The sequence below is a fragment of the Ixodes scapularis genome, unplaced genomic scaffold (assembly GCF_016920785.2).
Source record: "Ixodes scapularis isolate PalLabHiFi unplaced genomic scaffold, ASM1692078v2 PGA_scaffold2__306_contigs__length_199485367, whole genome shotgun sequence".
Classification (NCBI taxonomy): Eukaryota; Metazoa; Arthropoda; class Arachnida; order Ixodida; family Ixodidae; genus Ixodes; species Ixodes scapularis.
In genome coordinates, this window is record NW_024609857.1 from 34,089,466 (window position 1) to 34,108,964 (window position 19,499).

General features: G+C 48.1%; 2 protein-coding genes across 2 annotated transcripts in view; both read right to left on the reverse strand.

The window, feature by feature from the left end:
* The window catches only part of LOC8053561 (exportin-4), a 33,286-nt gene extending 17,528 nt beyond the window's left edge, over positions 1–15,758 (reverse strand). The window contains exons 1-12 of the mRNA XM_029989953.4: positions 15,659–15,758; positions 14,423–14,528; positions 11,026–11,167; positions 9,386–9,527; positions 9,050–9,166; positions 8,254–8,419; positions 6,792–7,198; positions 5,572–5,757; positions 4,712–4,839; positions 2,354–2,475; positions 1,177–1,345; positions 429–588 (exon numbers count right to left, since the gene is read on the reverse strand). Coding sequence (XP_029845813.1) covers positions 429–588; positions 1,177–1,345; positions 2,354–2,475; positions 4,712–4,839; positions 5,572–5,757; positions 6,792–7,198; positions 8,254–8,419; positions 9,050–9,166; positions 9,386–9,527; positions 11,026–11,167; positions 14,423–14,528; positions 15,659–15,709 — 1,896 coding nt within the window. The 5' untranslated portion in view covers positions 15,710–15,758. The remainder of the gene's footprint in view (positions 1–428; positions 589–1,176; positions 1,346–2,353; positions 2,476–4,711; positions 4,840–5,571; positions 5,758–6,791; positions 7,199–8,253; positions 8,420–9,049; positions 9,167–9,385; positions 9,528–11,025; positions 11,168–14,422; positions 14,529–15,658) is intronic.
* A 763-nt stretch (positions 15,759–16,521) lies between these two features.
* LOC8053573 (rab-like protein 3) lies at positions 16,522–19,450 on the reverse strand. The gene is made up of 6 exons (XM_002433383.4): positions 19,327–19,450; positions 19,180–19,271; positions 19,004–19,121; positions 18,812–18,917; positions 18,575–18,719; positions 16,522–17,127 (listed from the first exon to the last, which is right to left on the reverse strand). Exons 1-6 carry the CDS (start codon positions 19,370–19,372, stop codon positions 16,960–16,962), a joined length of 675 nt encoding a protein of 224 aa, XP_002433428.1. The 5' UTR covers positions 19,373–19,450; the 3' UTR covers positions 16,522–16,959.
* Between the last annotated feature and the right edge of the window lie 49 nt (positions 19,451–19,499).

Below are 19,499 nucleotides of genomic sequence, written 5' to 3' on the forward strand. Positions count from 1 at the left end.
GTTTTGATGAGTAGGGCCTTGAAATTGTATGTTTTCTGAAAGTTGGTCGTTATAACCGATAGGCAGTTATATGTGGGATCGTTGTAAGTGGGTTTGACTACATATCGAAATGGCCAAACAAAAAAATTACACTGGGTGAAAAGAAGAGGAAAAAAACTGACATTTCGCTGCAACGCAGCATGAAGGCTCACTTCCACAGTTGTATTTGGCTGTGCCTATGTTACAACGAGATACGACCAAGAGTCGCAGGGATGTTTGTGCCTTGTATGTTGCATGCACAGCTACTCCTCGAATTGGTTGCCACGTGCCAGGCTCTGTACAAAGCACAGGAGCCCCGGCGACCCGCAGTCGCAACTCCATGCAGGTGTTCACAAGATCAAACGCCAGAGTGTGAACGGGCCGTTCCAGGCATTGGGGCGAATACTGACCTGCGAGTAGTAGCTCTCGTTGGGCAGCAGGTAGGTGAGCCCCCACCGTCGAAGGAACCACACCAGCGTGAGGGCCACCTCGGGGCTCAGGAGGGGTGCCAAGCCCGCCTGAAGGGCCGCTCGCTCCACTGCACACAACTGCAGCACCGCCACCATCAACCTGGAAGGGAGCGGCAGGTCGGTCGTGCGATTCCCTCGGCCCAACGGACGTTGTGGGCTCACTCGCAGACGTGTAAGCCGCCTAGAGCCGCTGGCGTCTGCTCCTTCGTTTCTGGGAAGTTTTCTATTGTCGAGCTATTGCAGAGCCGTGCCGGCGGAATATCGAGTCACCGAGATAGAGAAAATCAGCCTGTGCATGACATGGATTTGCAAACGGAGTTCCTAGAAACCGAGAAGGTTGCCACTGCACCTCCGGGACATTCCTGGGGCGTCCAAACTCCTCAGTCATTCCTACGTCCAAGTGTCACTTTACGTCTTTCCCAGTTTAGGCATTTATTAGCGCATCGTCGGGATCTAAGCACACCCAATTTTGTTCCTAACGTGCACAGCGTCACTGACAATTAATTTTACAGCTGCCAAATGTCTCGCGGCAAAACATAAAAATATGAGGCTCCTCGGCCACCTTCCGAGGTATAGTTTGGAGCTGCTCGACACCAAAAATATGAAGTACTACCTCTGATTTACGATATTAAAGTTTTCAGTTAAGAAAAAAAAGTGTTCTTTCTGGAAAGAGCTACCACTCACGCACCTGACCACGGGGTCTGGACTCCCCTGGCAGACGGGGGCATCCCCTTGTCCCAATTGGGACAGCAGGGACAGCGTGGCTGGGCTCTCGGCCCCACAGTTCATGCTGTACTGGGTCACGTCCCGCGGGATCAGCGGCGTCTCGCCCTCGCTTACTGTCGTCAACAGGTGTCCTGCGCACAGTGTCGCATTCAAATAAGGTTCGTACAAGTTTATTACTTTTGCACTCATTCTCTAACCCCCATTTTTAAGTGACAAAGCTTTCTGTTTCAAAGCCGCACGAAGAAAGAGTCGAGCATAAAGCATGGGGGGAACCAATCTGCAGCCAAGTTGCAAAGTACAGAGGTGTGCCGTGGTACCTCTCCACTTCGAAGGTACCCTGTAGCTCCAACATACTACTACCCTGAAACTTGGCATTAATTTAGTTCCTTGTACGGCAAGCGCAAAAACCAGGTTATCCATTTACTTTTTTTGTCATTTCTCGGGTTAAATTGCAAACATTGTAGAGGTCGAAGGTAACGAAAGTGTAATAGACAGTAAAAAATTGACCGCATCTCCACGTGGTGAATGATGTTGATTGGGGCGAAGCTCTGGTGGTGCTTGTCTGTGTAGACGCTGAGCAGCAGCATGCCGAGCCTTTGGTTCGTTTTCATCCATGTCAGAAAGAGAATGTGTGGTATAGAACGTAGTTATATACGCATTTGAGCATTTGACCGCAGCGCCCTCTCGTCTATAAATGTTGAGCTAATGCATGCAAAGTTTAACGCGATTATATACGCATTTGACCGCAGCGCCCTCTCCTGTATAGACGTTGAGCGGCTACATGCAACGTTTCATCCATGACATCCCCAGCTCTTGAGTTACTACCACATCTCAGAGCCCCCTACTCGTCCCGCAGTCGTGGCCGAGTGGTTAAGGTGATGGACTAGAAATCCATTGGGGTCTCCCCGCACAAGTTCGAATCCTGTCGACTGCGCAAACTTTTTTTTTTTTTTGCCCTACACGAGCACGTGAGCTCACAAGCACGAGCACTAGCAAGATCAATGTGAGCACGGACGCCAGACGGACAAGGCTAGACCCTAAGCAGCTTCGCCCCTAAAAAAAAGTCCAAAGAATAACTGAATGCGATCTTGGTGATACTGCAATACATCTCGTTGACGAGTGCGGGTGGGGAAGCTCACCGGTCATCAGCACCAGCCAGTGCAGGTCCTCGAGCAGCTCTTTGTGAGCTGCAACATCACCACCCGACCGTGGGTCGTTCCGTAGCACCTCTTGGAGATGCTTTGTACGCTGCTCCAACAACCTGGGCGCAGACGAGCCGACCGTTGAAACCTCAGCCTCACAACAAAGGAAGGACCTTGAAGAGTCAAAACAGGTAATGCACGGCTGCCAGAGGAGCAGTGAACGAGACGTTGCGGTGTTCGGTCCTAAGCTCAGTTACGACCGGGCCTTTTCCTTAAGGTGTTCACACCGGCGATGTGCAGAAGTCGCGCGAGAACTTTCATCGCAAAAGCAACCATCGCGAAAAAAAAAGCGACACATTTTGACAAGACGCAAGCCGCCCCGACTTTTTGTGATGCGATCTAGTCACGGAGTAGCTGAGCCAATCAGCGCCATTCAAAGCGAGAGTTTTCAAGAAGCGACTCGCCCATCGCGAATTGCCAGTGTGACCCATCTGATCTTTTTTCAATGCGATCTAGTCGCATCGCGCGAGTGCTTTACAACGCCGGTGTGAACACGCCTTTACAGTGACGAGCCCGCAGAGGCACTAATCGACGCACCGGAACCTTTTTCGACGTAGAGTGCTACAAAACAAGTGGGGAATACCCCTGTCTGCTTCCTCCGTCAATCGGTACACAAAGGCTGCTGCTCCAAGGTTACTCGTATGTTGCAAGCGGCACAAGCTGCGAATAAAGCAACTTATCGTCCATTCAAAGCAAGAGCCTCGACCGGAGGAAAAAAGTAAGGCGAAAGCACACCGTTAGCACTCGATTGACAACAATGCTTGCAGCCCCGGCGACCGGTGAATACTCCTTATGCTACATTTCCATTTTCGTCGATTCGTCGACACTAGAGCAAAACTGGACGGCTCGGTATCCTCGCAGTGTCAGCCAAAGGTTCCCGGATAAAAGCAAACCATCTTTCTCGCGCTACATAAACGCAATGCGTCTGGTTAGACCTTCCTAAGGATTCAATCTGTCCCAGCTCACGTGACAGAGCCAACGATTTGGGAGATGCAAAACCAAACATTCTAAAACATAAATGAAAACAAAAGATACGTACAGTTAAACCTCATTACAACAGATCAGGTAACAGCAGACATTCAGGTATAACATACTAATTTGTTAAGTCTAGTTGGTCTTTCTATCTATGCCATTGAACAAACTTCGCTTATTACAGATTCTGTTATAACATACATTTGGATATAAGGGAGTTTTTAAGTAGTTCACCATGCAATTACAGTGGACTCTTCAACAGCAGTCATTATTTCAGACGTTACGCTGCATTGATTCAGTAGTAGTGGCATTCATCTTGTTAAAAACTGTCATTGTGCTCGGTGCCTAGCGAGCCTTGTATGTCCCAAAGCATACAGTGATGACGATCATCAGTACAGCTCAATAAAAAAATCACTACCTTTCAAACTTCAGAAGTTCGAATAAACCAGTTATTTTCTAATATTCATTCTCATTTCATCAATCTCACTGGTTAAAACAGACTCCAGTTGTAATTCATCCCAAAGTTTGTAGTAATAATATATGCCCCCCCCCCCCCCATTCTGCATACTCCTCTTACAACAGACAGAAATCTTCATCACTATTGAGGTCTCTAATAATGAGTGCATACTGAATTTGTCTCTTTTTTAACATCAAAAATGCATTGTCTCAGTCTCCAGTTGAGGCTCGCGATCAACTCTGGGACAGCAGTGCAAACAAACACCTCCGTTGCAACCTAGTGACAATCAACAAAGCCTGTTTTCAAAGTTAAATCTTGTATCACCCAACAACAAATTGCAGACAAGAAAAACTCTGGACCCAGCGTGTTCTGTCACGGGACGCAGGGACCGGCGGGTGACAGACCCAACCCTAATGGGCTCTGGCTAAAAGCGGAGCACGACTAACACCCACCGTCGCAACTATGGTGCCCGGAGAGCACTTCCGACCGGCGTGTTCATCGCATTGTCAAAAGTGGTCCCTCAATTTCCGCCCAGCCGTCGTAAAATCGTGGCACGGTTGCCCGTCGCAATCATGGCGGTGGTGCGGTGGCGAAGGTCAGTGCTGAAGATGCCCATTCTGCTGAAGGTCGTGCCAGAGCAGGACGGGCAACGGAAACCAAAGCGGACGACTCTCGCGTGCGCTCGCCTTTTTCCCCGGGCGTTTCTACGATCTGCTCCCGAGATGCAATTAGTTGCGGCATCGAGACCACTTTCGAAGCAGGGGCGGGACAGGACGACAAACGCGCCCATCAGAGCCATGTTCCGAATGCCGTAGTCACGACCGAGGTATGTCGCCCTGCGAAAGGGACGCCCGAGGTAAACTCACTGCGAGAGCAGGGGCACGGCGTGAGGCAGCACGTGGCGTCCAAGCATGCCCACGACCGCCAGCTGGTCCCGGTAGCGTTGCCGGTCATCCTCCTCCTCCTCTGCCACCTCGTCTTCGTCGTCGGAAATCTGGGCCGGAAACACCGTCCGTCACTGCCACGCGCCGCACCCTCTTGGTCTGGCCGAAGCTTCGCTGGCCCCGACTAGACCACAAATTGGTCGTGCCCTCACTCTCTTATTCCTCAATGCTGAACACAGCCGTGGTGAGCTGAATGCTGAACACAGCAGACTGGTGAGTATTGTGTACTCACCAGTCTGATCTTGTCGAATAATCAGATCATTTTTTACTTATCTAATAATCAGATCAGCAAGTTCCAATATCTATAACACACTCACTTTCCTTTGCGAAGCTCGGGAGTCAGCACTCACAAAATTTCAGGGCACATACAATTCTTTTTTTTTTTTTTGCTACATGTAGCAATATTTTAGGTCATATTTTACAAACTCAAGGGTCTTCGATGTTTCCACTGTGCTCAATCCACAAGAAACAATGTGAATTCTACACAATGCCCACATTGTGTACACTTAAACGTATGCAAAAAAATGCACAGTTGTCGAGCCATTGTTCTAAAAAAAAAAGGGGGAACCGTTCCACACAACTGGGAAGCAATAAGGTTACCGAAATTTATTATAAAAAAATTAATGTTATCCCCATCCCTAAACTTTCCACGCTGAGGGATCATCATTACCGAATCTACAACCACCCATGCCGCCAGAGAGACGAATCCAAATGAGCTACCACATTGTGACGTCGAGCGCGAGCTTTGGCGGAACCAGTGTTCGGGCCCTAGTCCCCCTCACCGGAGTCCTGGTGCCGTCGGGCGGGGCGAGGCGGCTGCGCAGGTACAGCTGGAAGAGGCGCAGGGCGGCGCCCCTTAGCGGCTCCTCGGGCAGCAAGGCCGCGTCCTGGAGCAGGGGCACCCAGGCGTCCAGGAGCTGGTCCAAAGACTCTTGATGGTGATCTGCCTCCTCCCTCGACAACCCGGGCTGCAAGTACACATGTCCGTCGTCGTTGCACCTCCAAACACTCCCGTTTTCTTTGGACCCTTCCTCGACAGAAGTCCAGAACTGATTTTTGTGATGGAAAACGGCCTAGAGCTGTCAATACTAGCATCAATGGTGCACCAGTCCTCAATGTGGCAGATTTCCCGTGGATTTGTGGTTGAAGCATCCATTGCCGTTCATGGAATTGAGGGGCAATGGGCGAGGACTATATGTGCGGGTAATGCAGCTCACTGTCCATTGCAAATGGTGAAAACACAAGACAAAAACGAACAATGCCAAATGCATGTAGCCGCGACGGCCAGCAAATTGAGCTAGGACTAAGAAAAAACAAGGGAGCACACTAACAGATGAAGTGAGGTCTGTGAGCATGCTCGCATATTTTATGACAAAAAACAAAACAAAAAGCACCGCAAAGCACGAATGGACGAGCCGAAGAAGTAAAGACACAAGGCGATGAGTCCACTTTCACAGATCAACTAGTGTAATTTTTCACGGCTTGTTCCGATGGCTTCTCATTTTTCTCCCCTTTTCCCATCACTGCTTCACATTTACCAGCACCAACTGCTGCCCGGAGTAAACTTGTACCAGCCAGAAACGGTAAAATACCATTTGGCCATGCTTCGAAGGACCTCAAAAAAAGTCTGGTGAAAGTTCACTCAACTGAATGCATTGAAAACTATGAAATTTTGTTGCTGGATTATACAAAAGTTTGTTCATCTGATTAGTTTCCTGAACGGGGGTTTGTCCACATGGTATTTCACTGTAAACGAATGGATGCACAATGCACACAGCTGAACATCGAGGAACCTTAAGAATAAGTTTTCTCGAAACATTCACTCAACTGAATGGATTGGACACTATGAGGTTTTGCTAGCATACTGTACAAAAGTTTGTTCATCTGAATAGATTGTTCAACTGGTGCTATTTCACCGCAAACAAAGGGATGCACACGGCTGAATTCTACAAATCGGGAGGCGACTCGCGCAAACTGTCGCTCAACCAAAGTCGGTCCCCACCTGGGGCTGTAGCAGGGCCTCTGCCAGGGCACACAGCCGCTCCAGGTAGGGCCCCAGGAGGTCGGGCCCCAGCAGGCTGGGCGGGTGGAAAAGGGCCAGCCGCCCCACCAGCTGGGCCACCCCTTCCCTCGGGGGCCGGGCCCCCATCAGGTCCAGGAGGCCGCCCCCAAGGAAGCGGCCCAGGTGGGTGCCCCGCTGGTCCCGCTCCCCGACCAGGGCCCCGTTCAGGGTGGCCAGCTGCAGCAGGCATTGCAGGGCCACGTGTGCCAGCTCGGGGTCCTGGCCCAGGGCACCATACAGCTGCAGCAGCAGCTGGGGCGCCTCGTCAAAGGCCCCCTTCCACTCGGGGCCCGGACGCAGGGTCGGGCTCTGCTGCGACTCGAACAGACCCACCAGCTTGCGGGGCACTACGGCACCAGGGGAGTCAAGGGAACCACCGTGCGAGGACCGCGGGAGTTGGAAAATTTGTAACATTGCCATCTTCCACCAAGAGAACTAGGACAGTGTACAAACTAGTCGACAGAGGTAGGGTACAGGCAGAGCCACGAAATGGGCTATGCTTTAGAGTATCAACACTTTAGCCGTCTCGGTACCTAAAATTATTGTTGCCAGTCATATCTCGAGCTTCACCTGAAATCGCAGGAAATGATTTTCTGTTCTTCGGAAAGGTTAAAGCAGTCCGCAACAGCGCAAAGCGCTATTGCCCTAGGTACCATACCCGAAGCTCGGAAAATCGCATTTTCAAATCGTAACGATTGCCAACTGTGCCCACACTTTTCTAGCACCAAAATGGCGGCGCCCACCAAGAAATCAAGGGTCGATGCTTCAAATGTAGCTTATTTAGCGAGGCCATAACAATCTGGAAAGCTTGAAGAACGACACCGGGAATCACCTGAAGCATGCTCAAGTTCACATCATAACAGCCGAGCCCTACTTATAAGATGATTATGCTCCGTTAGAAAGTTGTCTGGAGCTGGACAGGTAAACTAAACTGTATAAGTTAAAATTCAGAAATACACCCGACCATTGACAATGTCTATCGGTCCGTTAGAATCCTTTCGTCATGTGCAGTGGCTCCCATGCCTCGAATGATCGCCGGGCAAGTCTCCACTGCATGGACATGAAGTGGAAACCAACATCAGTACCTTACCGCCATTCCCGGAGAATTCTCTGGATATCTCAAAACACAAATAGCACAAAGGATGAGGACGAACAGAAGGAGACGGGACAAGTACTGACTAGCAGCCGATGATTCATGCAAAGAGGAGAAGAAAGGGAAGGGTGTTATGATGACGATGATGACTACAATTAGACCAACATTAGTAATGAACGCTTAGAAAATCGTCCTCCTTCTTTTCGCTATTTGTGCCTCACAATCACTTACTCGTCTATCCCATTATTCGGGAACACTCTGAAGCTGTGGACCGAGACCCCTCAAGCAGAGACAAATCAAAAAGGATACGGGGCATGGCAAACTGAAAGTTCCACGAGAGCAGCTGCTCCGAGAGTAGCAGCAGCCTCCGTAGAAGGGCCCGGTCCTCGGGGCTCAGGGCATTGGGACCCAGGCGCCCGGCGGCCTCCCGCAGGCCCTGCTGGCAGAACTGGAACACCTTCCGGAGGTGGGTAGTCTGCGGATCAAAGAAATCATCCCAACTGTTCCTTGATATCAGCCTCCAGTGTGTCGCCTCTACGACCTCTGCGTCGACCTTAAACACTGTACCTCTTTCGGGATGATTAACAGATTGCAAGTGCCAGCGGCCTCTTGACCTCATGCAAAGACAACCTTTCCGTGCACCACGACTTGCACTCAATTTGCGGCGTTTCCGAAAGGTAGATCCTCCTATTTCTGACAACATCTGCCTTCCGACTGGGGAGTGTTAGCTCTTCTGGCATTACAATATGACGGCGCACGTCGGAACGAGGTTATCGTTGCCTTGAGGTGTGAAATCTGAGAAAGCTGCCACTGTCAACTTTTGTATCTCCAGACATGATGTAAGTTAACCACTTGTGACAGAATGTAGCCCCCTTGGGCAGCAAAGATCAGATTGACAAGCCAGACAGCTTTACACAGCCAATCTCTTAACAATGGCAAATTAGGATATTCTGCAAGCGTTCCAAAACTGTCAAGTGAAGGTTATAACAACCCACTTGTCTGGTTTCCAGAAGGGAAAAAAGTGGAACATCCCCAGCGCACAACGCATCCCAACGTATTGCACAATAGAAAACTGGGACAGGTAATTATGCAATCGAGCACCCACCTCAAAGGCTTTTTTGGCTCGTAAATGCACCTCCCAGGTAAGGCCGACGTCCGTGGCTCGAGTTGAGCTCGAAAACTCCACCAGTAGGGCGCTGAGCAGGGAGCAGCCCACAGCCCTCTGTAACGAGACAGCAGACGGTTAAAAGATGGATCCCGCAAAGCCCCTCCAGGGTTATGTGCAATCGTAACAAGTCAAGATAAGACGCAAGGTCTTGAGGTTCAGTAGCCACTGCACTAACCACACCTTCTATACAACGAAAAGGCAGAGAAGTGGCTACAAGGCAGACAGAAAGAAGGGTGTCTCGCTGTCAACATGTCTCTGGCTGAAGCCACTTACAAGATGAGGGTTCCCAGCAGCCACCATCTGTGCCGCCTGCTCGAGCAGCCCGTCCAGAGCCTGTGGGTCACCGTCTACGCTGGCCCTCTTCGAGCCGAGGGCCAGCACAAGGGCCAGCTCTTCCCGGACATAGTTCTCCAGCCTGCACAGACCCCAGGTAGAGCTTAGATACAGCAGTGACCACTTACAACGTAACCGCTTATAGTGCAGGACCGGGTATAACGCGGATTTTTTAAACCACCAGTTCGCCTCCCATAGAACTCCATGTAATTACATACCGCTTAAAATGCAGGCGCGTGAAGGGAAATGCCGGTTATATTGCGGTTTCTGGAACAGCCCGCCGACCGCGCCGACCGACCGACGCAGCGAGCGCGCTTCCCTGTGCGACACTAGATAACGGCGCTAGCCGCAAGCGGCACTCACGGGGCAAGGAGATTGCTCGAAGAAGCGGGGAGAAGCGAAGAGAGAGGCTTCAGTCGGCCATAGCGACGGAGGGACGCACGCACATGTCGTTGACGGCGCAAGACGTTGGAGCGAGCCCAACCCAGGGCCAACCAGCCCAACTTTCCCCCGCTGCGTTGGAACAGCGCCTCCTCTATGCTGGTTGGAAACACCCCCAACGACAGACCAATCGCAGGTCAAGGAGAAGTGTTCGCGTGCGTTGCATGCCAGTCGCGGGCCGGCTGCTTCTATCCGCAAACATGCCGTCGGTGGTGATCGTCGATGTAGACGGCGTGGTGGAAGCTCATCGTTCCGCGTAAAAGCGCTATCCTTGACTGTGAATTTTCGTTGTGTGTCGCTATGATAACCCAGCACATATTAGAAGGGAAGATCCACCTACTCGTGCGGCGATGTCGTGGCGGCACTCTCAAGACAACAGAAACGCCCCTGTCGTCGTGTTTGTTTACTTCGACTACAGTGGTGCTTTCTAAGCATTTGTGTTTTCGAACATAGCCCGGATTTCTTATTTGGAGCATTTCATGCCTGTGCTCAAGTTGAAGGTATTGCTGGCGCGTACCGTATAAAGGATGCGAATTTTCACGCGTTTTCATCACCGGAGAAAAGCGATTAGGGTTAGCAATCCTGAACGCTCACAACGTCCGTCCGCAACCCGCGACGCCGTTAAAAGGCTGCGCCAAAAAAAAGTCACTCATTTCTTTCAAAATGTGTGACACACTGGAGAGAGAAATACTAGTTTGGTGAAATAAAGACTTCTCTCAAACTAAGCTTTATTTTTCATCTAAATAAAATAAATTGTTTTACAAAGGTAAGTTGTCTCATGGCATGTATTTTGGCCTGAAAAATTGATGTTTTGGTTATAGCGCGGTACCGCTTATAATGCGGATTTTCGCGACTCCCGCAACATAAGTTATATGCAGTCTACACTGTACCCGGAAAGCACTAAACCCTGTCGGGTACCACAACACGCTTTACGGGTGCTACAGTGAGTATAACACCCGAGTCTCAGGGACTCCAAAAGGAGAAATGTTGCGCTTGTTCTTCTCTTGGTATCTTTCAGTCTTTCGTTCCCTTTAAAAGCCAAAACTAGAGGGCAGCTTGTAAGCAAAACCTTAAAGCTTGCGTTTCACCATTCCCATGGTTTTGCGACACATTCTTTTGGATTGCAAGGTTGGACGCACCCGGGCTGGCAGGCCATCATCTGGAGCAGGTGGTTGCGCAAGGCGCTCCACTCTCCCGGCGCCATCAGCTTCCACTCTCGGATGAGGCCCTGTTTGAGCAGCGAGGCCGCCTGGAACTGGACGTAGCCGACCTGGCTGGACCCTGCAAAACGACCAGGGTCAGGATCCCAAGAAGGAGAATGACAAATGTCACAGGAAGACTGTAGAGTAGTGATCAAACCTACCTCAATTAACTGAGTTCCAATAAAAAGATCCCTCAAATATTACGATACACACAAGACTTACAGAGAGACAAATCGCTGTCAAGCAACAATTGTAAAACATGAACCCTACAAGGGATCAGTTTTAGCAATTTTTCCTTACATAGCACAACTTCTATGGCTGGTAAAATAAATACCCTGACATCTCATTAGCCACCTCCTTGGTTCTGATATGCATATTTATTATATTTATTTTGTGTGTACAACATGTGTGTACATGTGTATGATTGTATATTATTGAAGCTTATTTTTGGTGAAATGTAAAGTGCTCAAAAGCGTTATAGTCCCACGGGAGAAATGTTTTCGAGCAATGTTGCTACATGTATAAAGTTTAGGGCGACATATAGGATGACTTCCTAGAGATCGACGCCAAGTACGGCGTCTAGGACGACCTCTCGGACGACGTCTAGGACGACTTCTAGGACGACCTCTAGGATGACCTTAAGGATTATGTCGAGAACGATGTCTAGAGGACGACGTATAGGACAACCTCTAGGACGACTTTAAGAACGACATTGAGAATGAGGATGACGTCTAGAACGACGCCTAGAGGAGGACACTTAAGGAGGCCGTGGCGTATTTGCATGGGCGGCCATGTTTGCCTGATGATACCTGATGGCACATTTCAGTCACAACGCTGATGGGCGCCACTTGTTTTTCATGTACAGTGAGAAGTAAGGTCGTCCTAGAGGTCTAGGACAACTTCTTGGACGACCGCAAGGTTGAGGGCCGTTTTTGAGCATACGATTGAGCGGCGCGTGCCACTCAATCACATTGTTATGGCCTTTTACTCTGATTTGTCGTTAAATGAGACAAGTAAGGCTTTCACCTTAAAAGAAATATTATGTGCACACAGACGCATTAAAAGGAACAGAAAGCCATTCTAATTATGAGTAAATTATACAAGAATATGGCACGAAACACATTTAGGGCACCACCAGAAGAATATTAGAGATAGTTGTAATAAATTCAAGTATAGTTTACAAGGTTTTTGCCTCTGATACACACTCTTCCAATATTTGCAATGAAAGAGCTATGAGCCTCCGTAAGAGTGTGGCAGAATGTAATCCCTATGCATAGCTTCAACTATAAAATATTTACCCAAGTAATAGCCACACTATTTATGAACAAGACCCTTGTGTCTACTTTCACACAAAACACATATACAGCCAATCATTGCGCTGCGCATAAATAACATAGCGAATAACCAGATGGAGAACACGATTCTCCATACAAATGCAATCTTCACAAATGGTATCTTCGAACGAAGATGTTATCTCTGTCCTGTAAACAGCTGGAATCATGCTGTCGATCGCAGTGATTGGCAATCTGCGTGCTTAGTGAAAAAGCGAACCCTCAGGCTTTTTTTCTTAAACAGTGCGGCTATTACTCGAGTAAATACGGTATTATAAAACACAACCTCCTCTATGTGGGTGCTCTGACTTGCACAATACACAAGCGTAGATTAGATCCAACTCAGAATACAATGATATTGATAATCTGCCCTGGACAGGTGTTGCAGATAAGCACCCTTCACCAAAGGAGGCTCTAGTAGCTTCCCCTTTAGAAATGCTGATGCATCGCCCTAGCAAGACCAATACAAAGTACACGAGATTTTTTTTTTTTTCTCTTCGTAACCTTGAATATAAAACCCTTTTGAATTTAAAATTTGGCGCGTCATGTTTGGATTTTATCAAAGTTATTCAAGATTTATCCAAGATACATCCAAAAATACAAAATCCGACTTATATAATGCAGGAGCCAGTCATGTGAGCACCACCGTATGCGTGAAAGAGGTACAAGCTGCAGAAATAAAATGCCAACCAAGAAAAATTATCATCATTTCTGAAAAACAAAGGGCAGACTGGGAAAAGTGTGTGGGTCTTTCCCAGTGTTGTCAAAGGAGGACGTTTACTGGGAAATGCAGTTAGTTTGAGCAAGGCATTAGAGCTATTTTGCAATTCACTAAGCTGGGTTATTGACGGGCACCAAATTATACTACTTAAGATGATGCCCTGAATTATCACTTTCCACCACGCAAGCATAGTTGATAACAGCCTTTCAATCTTGACAGAAAAATACAAAAACCTGAGGTCGCTTGTATGTGCTAACTGCGTTACGCTTTGTACCGAAAATAACAAAAGCTAGCTAGCCATGAGGCGGGATAAAAAAAATCAACAGAAAAGAGGGAGAGATAAAGAAAGGAGCACAAAACAAAAGAAGTCAAAACTTAAGAGCGACCAGAGCTTCTCAGGTTTCATCATTATCACTGGTCTGGACAAACTGGCATGCTCCAACACAAGCATACAAGATGTGTGCCCCGTTGTGTCCTCAGGATAGAAAGTCTAGACTGAAAAGTATGGTTCTATACAAAACATCTGGCTGGAGATTTCTGAACCAACATGGAATAACAACGGACATTCAAAAACCAAACACAACCTAATCTAAATGGACAGTTGCTTCATCACTGATATCTAAATGATATGTGCTAGTTTACGACGCTAGGTTTTCTACAGGTGACAGCGTTTTGCATGCGTAAAAATTCTTTCCTCGATTTGGGAAAGGATTATCAAACACAAAAAAACACCCCTTTGTGAACATTGCAAATACAAACATTTTATTAAAAGTTCTACTCGTAGCTAGAAGAGAAGGCCTGGGCTGTCTATGTACTTTGACATCACTGCAATGGGTGTGGTTTCATTGCTTATCTGATGACAATTCATTGTGATAAAACAAGCACCCTAACTAGAAGGTGGGCTTCAGCCTGTGACATTGACCGCAGTCTTAACTCCATTGTTATCCCAAAGTCAGGCATTTTCACGCAGCTGCATCCTTGGGACAGGGTACTCATAACTGAACCTCGGAAGGTTAATGCCATGTTTTGTATTCTTGCATAGCAGGCAGTCAAGTGCATTTTCCTAATAAACCTCTTGTGGTGGAATCCCACAAGACATCCTAAAACAGCGACGAAATGTGAGTTTCAAACACTTTGAACAGCATAGAGGTTTGATGGCAATGAAGAGGCATGTTCAATGCTTCGGAAGTTTTCTCGCCAAAAACAAGATGCAAGCTTTTTGACTAACTGAATAGTGTGGAGCCTGTTGATGGCAAAGCAGGTGTCTGAGAAGACAACTCACCCAGTAAGCACTTGCATAGCTCGAAGGGTGCCCGCGTGCTCTGGAAGTCAAGGAAGGTCCGTTCTGCCGCATGGCGCTGTTCACTGCTCACTCGGTCGGGAGGGGCCTGGAGTGAAAGGCACCATTTAGCTCTCTCCAAATCGACTCAAAAGAACGCCTGAACAGCAATGAAAACATCCAGAGTGCCCAAGTCAAAGAGCATGACACTGTTAGCCCAAACAAACAATCACTAGTTCTGCTGTTTACCTTTTAGAATTAAAAACAACTGCCATCAAAGCTACTAGTGTGATGTAAAGTGCTTGTTCACTGAACTAATCTAAGGAGTAAAATTTGCTGCAATGCAATGCTGTGTCCAAGTAAACTGCAGAAAAAAGTCTATACGTCCTTTGACATATTATGCAGAGCTCAATGTGTGCCGACCACTCGCGCAGTCAGGGGAGGAACCTAGGGGGTTTCAGCCCTAACTCCCAGCTCCCATCCACCCCCCCCCCCCCCCCCCCCGTCTCTCTCCCTTCCCTCCCCTCCCCTCCCTTTTTGAGCGCCCAAAGACATGGACATTTCAGCCCACAGCAAAAACGATACACTGATGTCGTGTGAACACTCACCGCACAATGTGCAATAAACGTAAAAATATAGCAATTCACTCATGACACAAGCATATCAGCACGCCACTGTCACAAATCCGTCCGCATATTGTTTTGCGATCGTCAATGGGACAACATTCGAGACATCGCCACACGTTCTCAGCGCGGGCGCGTTCCACTCTAAATCCAGTTCGCTTAAAAAAAAAATTAAAGAAAGGCGGGGGTCTGGCGACGGCGGCCAATGTCACGTCAACGTCCAGCCCGACTGAGCTTCACGCAACACCTGCTACAGGTATTTTGTTGGGCGCCCTCAGTACCAGTGAAAATCAGTCGGCCCGACAGCGAAGCGTAGTCGATTTTTGACAGCGCTTCACCACTGGCAGTACTCCCACGCGTGTGCAGCGATGACGCCGCCCTGTCAAACAGCCGATTGTTGTTAGGATTCCCGTGCAACAGCGACCAGCGCCGTCGTATTCTTTCGACACCGAAACAGCAACAAAGCGAAGACGGCGAAGCTAATGGGGGTCACCGAGTGCATCCACCCCAAGTCTGACAGGCGGACGGTAGTAGAAGAGTGGCTCGAATGAATGATCGCTTTGCACACTCCTCGACAGGAAATTGAATAAATATTGGGATAAATGTTCCAACATACCAATAATATTTGTGCAGCGCCTTCGAGTTCGCGCATTACGTGCGCTGCCATGTCGAATGAATCCAGGCGAAATCACTCGAACGGCTAGAGCTAGCGGAACTAGCTTTGGAACTAACCAGAGTTCTGGAGTTTTAGAGCAAAGAGGGCAAAGAGCTACTCTGGTCAAAAGAGCTACTCTGGCCGCAGTGTAAAAGCTACGGCCACGGACCGTGGTTACGGCTGAAGCTAAAGCTTAAGTTATCGAGATTACTTGATTGCTGTTTTATATCTTCCCTAAAATTAATCAAACAAACAAAAGAAATTACATTTCAGAAAACAAGCAAGACACATAAAAGCTCAAGTGCAGAATTAAATGGTGGGTAACTACCGCCACCATCGACGCTTTCAAAACTCTAGGAATTTGATGAGGGATTGGTTGACAAATGGACCTTTTCCGAGAAGCGTTCTGCGCACGCGCGAGCGCCCGATGCCAAGCGGCGGAAGTCGGAACGAAAAATTGAGGAAATTCGGAATGCGCCTGTGGATAAGCGAGTAGAACAGGTAATTGGGTTACACTAAAAAAGTAAGTGGACGGAAGGAAAAACACAACGATTGGGTGGACGCCACGTTGCGTTGGGCACGCGACGCAGCTCGGAGAGCGAAGAAACTGGTAGCGTAGCTCCCGGTATCGATTGGTAGCGCAGGTAGGTCACTTCCTCGATTTTTAGTTAGTTCGTGCAGCCACCGCCTGGTGCCGTCGGTATGTGTAAAAGGTCCATTGCCTCTTAAGAATATAAAATACTCAAATTTCTTCTATCGGCTTCATGTCTCATTTGTAGCAGTTGAAGTCCCAAGATCTTTAATATGAAAGACAGTGAAAATGCTTATTCATTAAAGTTTTTATTGAAAAATATGTGCAGGGGCACACAAATGACGCATGCACATTGTACTAAACCCAACCATTTTTGGTGGTGGAGTGGTACCTTTGCTGTAAAATAATTTAAACAAATTCTCTGTAGAATAAAGATGCCAGTTTTCTTTCTGTTTGTTTGCTACACAAAACCCTTTTACAAGTGCGAAGCAGATGTTATCACTGAAACATGCACAGCTGGAGAGATCCAAACATGTTCCAAGTCAGTCAACACCACAGACACCAGGACCTAGGCATGCATATTCACGGGCACCAGGCATATATCTCTTTTTCACAGGGTACACCATAGTGCTCCAGGACCTGTGCAAGCGATACAGGCTGCTTGCACAAGGATGGCTGTGCTCCAGTGCACGATCCACACCAGAATGATGAAACAAGTCCTCTTCTTAGACTAGTCCAAATGGGACAGCTTGGCACGCCTGCGGTCCACAACTGGGATGCTGTTGGTGGGCTGTCCAGCAAGCCCATGGAAACGGCGTTCCACAACTTTGTCGAGGAAGCGAGTCAGCTTGAGGGCATTGCTAGAGCCCGGTGCCAGAGACTTGGGGTTGTGGTTATCCTGCAAGGGAAAAGGGGTTCATTGCTAGGTTAAACACGGAAGCTTTAGACCACAGCAGAGAATCCATAAACTCGTACAGAGATTTTATTTTTATTTCAAATATTGCAGGTAGGAGCGCTGCTCAGGCAGGAGGGGGTTATATATCAGGCGTGACAGAAACGAAATGCTCAATTATATTGTCACGAATGACAATTGATGAGGCGATAAAGACTGAAGAAACTAAATGTTTAATGGGGCGAACTTGTGCCCAAAAATAAAAAGGGAACAGAAGAAAGCAGAGCGTTGCGGGCGTCGAAGTCGGCGTGACAGCAGAGTCGAACGCTGGGGCGAAACTGACTGCAACTCGCCACGCGGGGCCCCTTATGTACATGCGTCAGCTTCTGGAATAATCGGCGTAGAATGTTCGACGCATGGAACATTCGGACCTCGAACAAGCACCACGATTCTCCAATTTGCCAGAAAACTAAATTGCAGGAATAACAAAAGATGCGTCGCTCCCAGGAATGGAACCCTGGCTTTTCGCGTGGGAGGCAGGCACGATAACCGTTAGGTCATGTGCGCACTGCCTACTTGGCCAGCTGCGCGCGCTGCAATATTCAGATCTATGCTTTCGACAAGTAATGTCAGCAAGCAATTCTACGCAGGGAAAGAACAATTTTTGAAATATTTTAGGTATGGCAAAGTAAGGTCGAATCACTTGTAGAGTGATTTAGTCTTGTTGATCTGTGAGGAGCAGGAAATATATATGTTGCACTTGATAAACCAAATCTGTTGTGAACGAGTACGGTAAATAAAATATTTTAGCCTGGCGATTTGTTGGTGTAGGTGGAGCGGCTCCAGTTCCAGCTGCTCTAGCACATTAGTTACTGTTGATGAAGAGCGATAGTCTGATGAGACAAACCGAGCAGCAAGACGTTGAATACTCTCCACCACCATAATGTCTTTAACAAAATATGAATCCCATACGATTGAGGCATACTCTAGGACTGGTCAGACTAAAGAATGCTTGAAGCTGGCATTCGAGAGACACCCCTTTAATTTTCTCCTTAAAAAGCAGTTTTTTTAATGTCGCATATGAAATTAAAATACTCGTCCCAAGGTTACTTTTGATTGTTAGATTCAAATACTTCACACAATAAACAGTCTGAATGCACTGATGCCCAATGTGATAAGTATGGCTTTTTATTTGTTGATACAGTCATTGCAACTGTTTTGGAAAAGTTAATTTTCAGACTTTGCAGTTCGCACCAGTCCACGAGTTTGCAAAGAATGTCACGATCAGCAGTGGCTGATAGGAACTGTTCATGATAACAGATAAAATGACACAGTCATCAGCAAATACTCATAACCAAACAAGTTTGAGTGCAAAACAGGTGATAAAGCTGTCATGCTACCCACCCTTTCGTTTATGTTCACAATAATGACTGCTGAGGAAGAAAAGACCTACCAAAAAAACCTGGTCAGTTCCACACTCGTCGGCCACTGTGGCCGCCTGTCGACCCACCGTGCTGGGCACTAGATCAGTCTTGGTGGCGACTACCAGAATAGGCACCTGGTTGTCAGCAAACATCTCCTGGTCAAACTCGAGTAACCTGCATGTATCAGTATAAGCTTCTGTTGGGACATGCACACTTCCAAACAGTAGATTCTAAATGGCGGTTCGTTTGTGGCTGTAGTTCCTCACCCATTAGACTTCTTGGCTTGCCAGTCTCGGCAGAATACTTCTGCGAGCCACTTCCGAAGGTTTTCGTGAGATTTTCTGTTCGTCAGGTCATGCACCAAGATGAGACCTGCGTGTTTGCACATCATACATACACTGCCAAGAGTTTGCGGACCGTGGATGTGGTTTCAAAACCTGAGGATTCCTCGGGCGTACCGTGGAAGGAGTGGTAAAAGACAGCCCTGGCGCTGCGATGACTGCTCGAGCCTCCGATGTCCCAAAGTTCGACGAAGTAGCTCTTCTGCGAGGCCGTGCCTTCTCGGTACTCGTGCAGCTGAAACACGGTGAAGAGTTAATTAACGGCACCTCTCGCAGTGCCCCATCGCGCCCACCTTGACTTCTACGCTGCAGCCAACCGTCCATAACGCGTTGCCTAGAGGCCGATTGTAGCAGAGCAAGTGTACCGCCGAAGATTTGCCCACACCTACGAAAAAGGCCAACAATATTGGAAACCGTCAAGAGCAGGAAACGAAAGCTACCTGAATCTCCGACGACGAGCACTTTCACTTTGTCCACCTGTGCCATGGCTCCTCCCAAACAGCCAACTTGACACAGTGGTCAAAACTTAAAATCGAAAGTAAACGTTGCGATTGTTGCACGCTCTTGTGATAGAAGCCAGATCATTGGAAAAAGCCAAGCCAAGCAAATTCTA

What these genes read in the sequence shown, in the direction of transcription:
- LOC8053573 (XM_002433383.4), bottom strand. Translation starts at nt 19,372, where the DNA reads ATGGCACAGGTGGACAAAGTGAAAGTGCTCGTCGTCGGAGATTCAG. An exon ending in CAAGCCAAGAAGTCTAATGG is followed by an intron (nt 18,720 to 18,811) that starts GTGAGGAACTAC and finishes TGATACATGCAG; the next exon opens with GTTACTCGAGTTTGACCAGG. An exon ending in GAACTGACCAGGTTTTTTTG is followed by an intron (nt 17,128 to 18,574) that starts GTAGGTCTTTTC and finishes TTTCCCTTGCAG; the next exon opens with GATAACCACAACCCCAAGTC.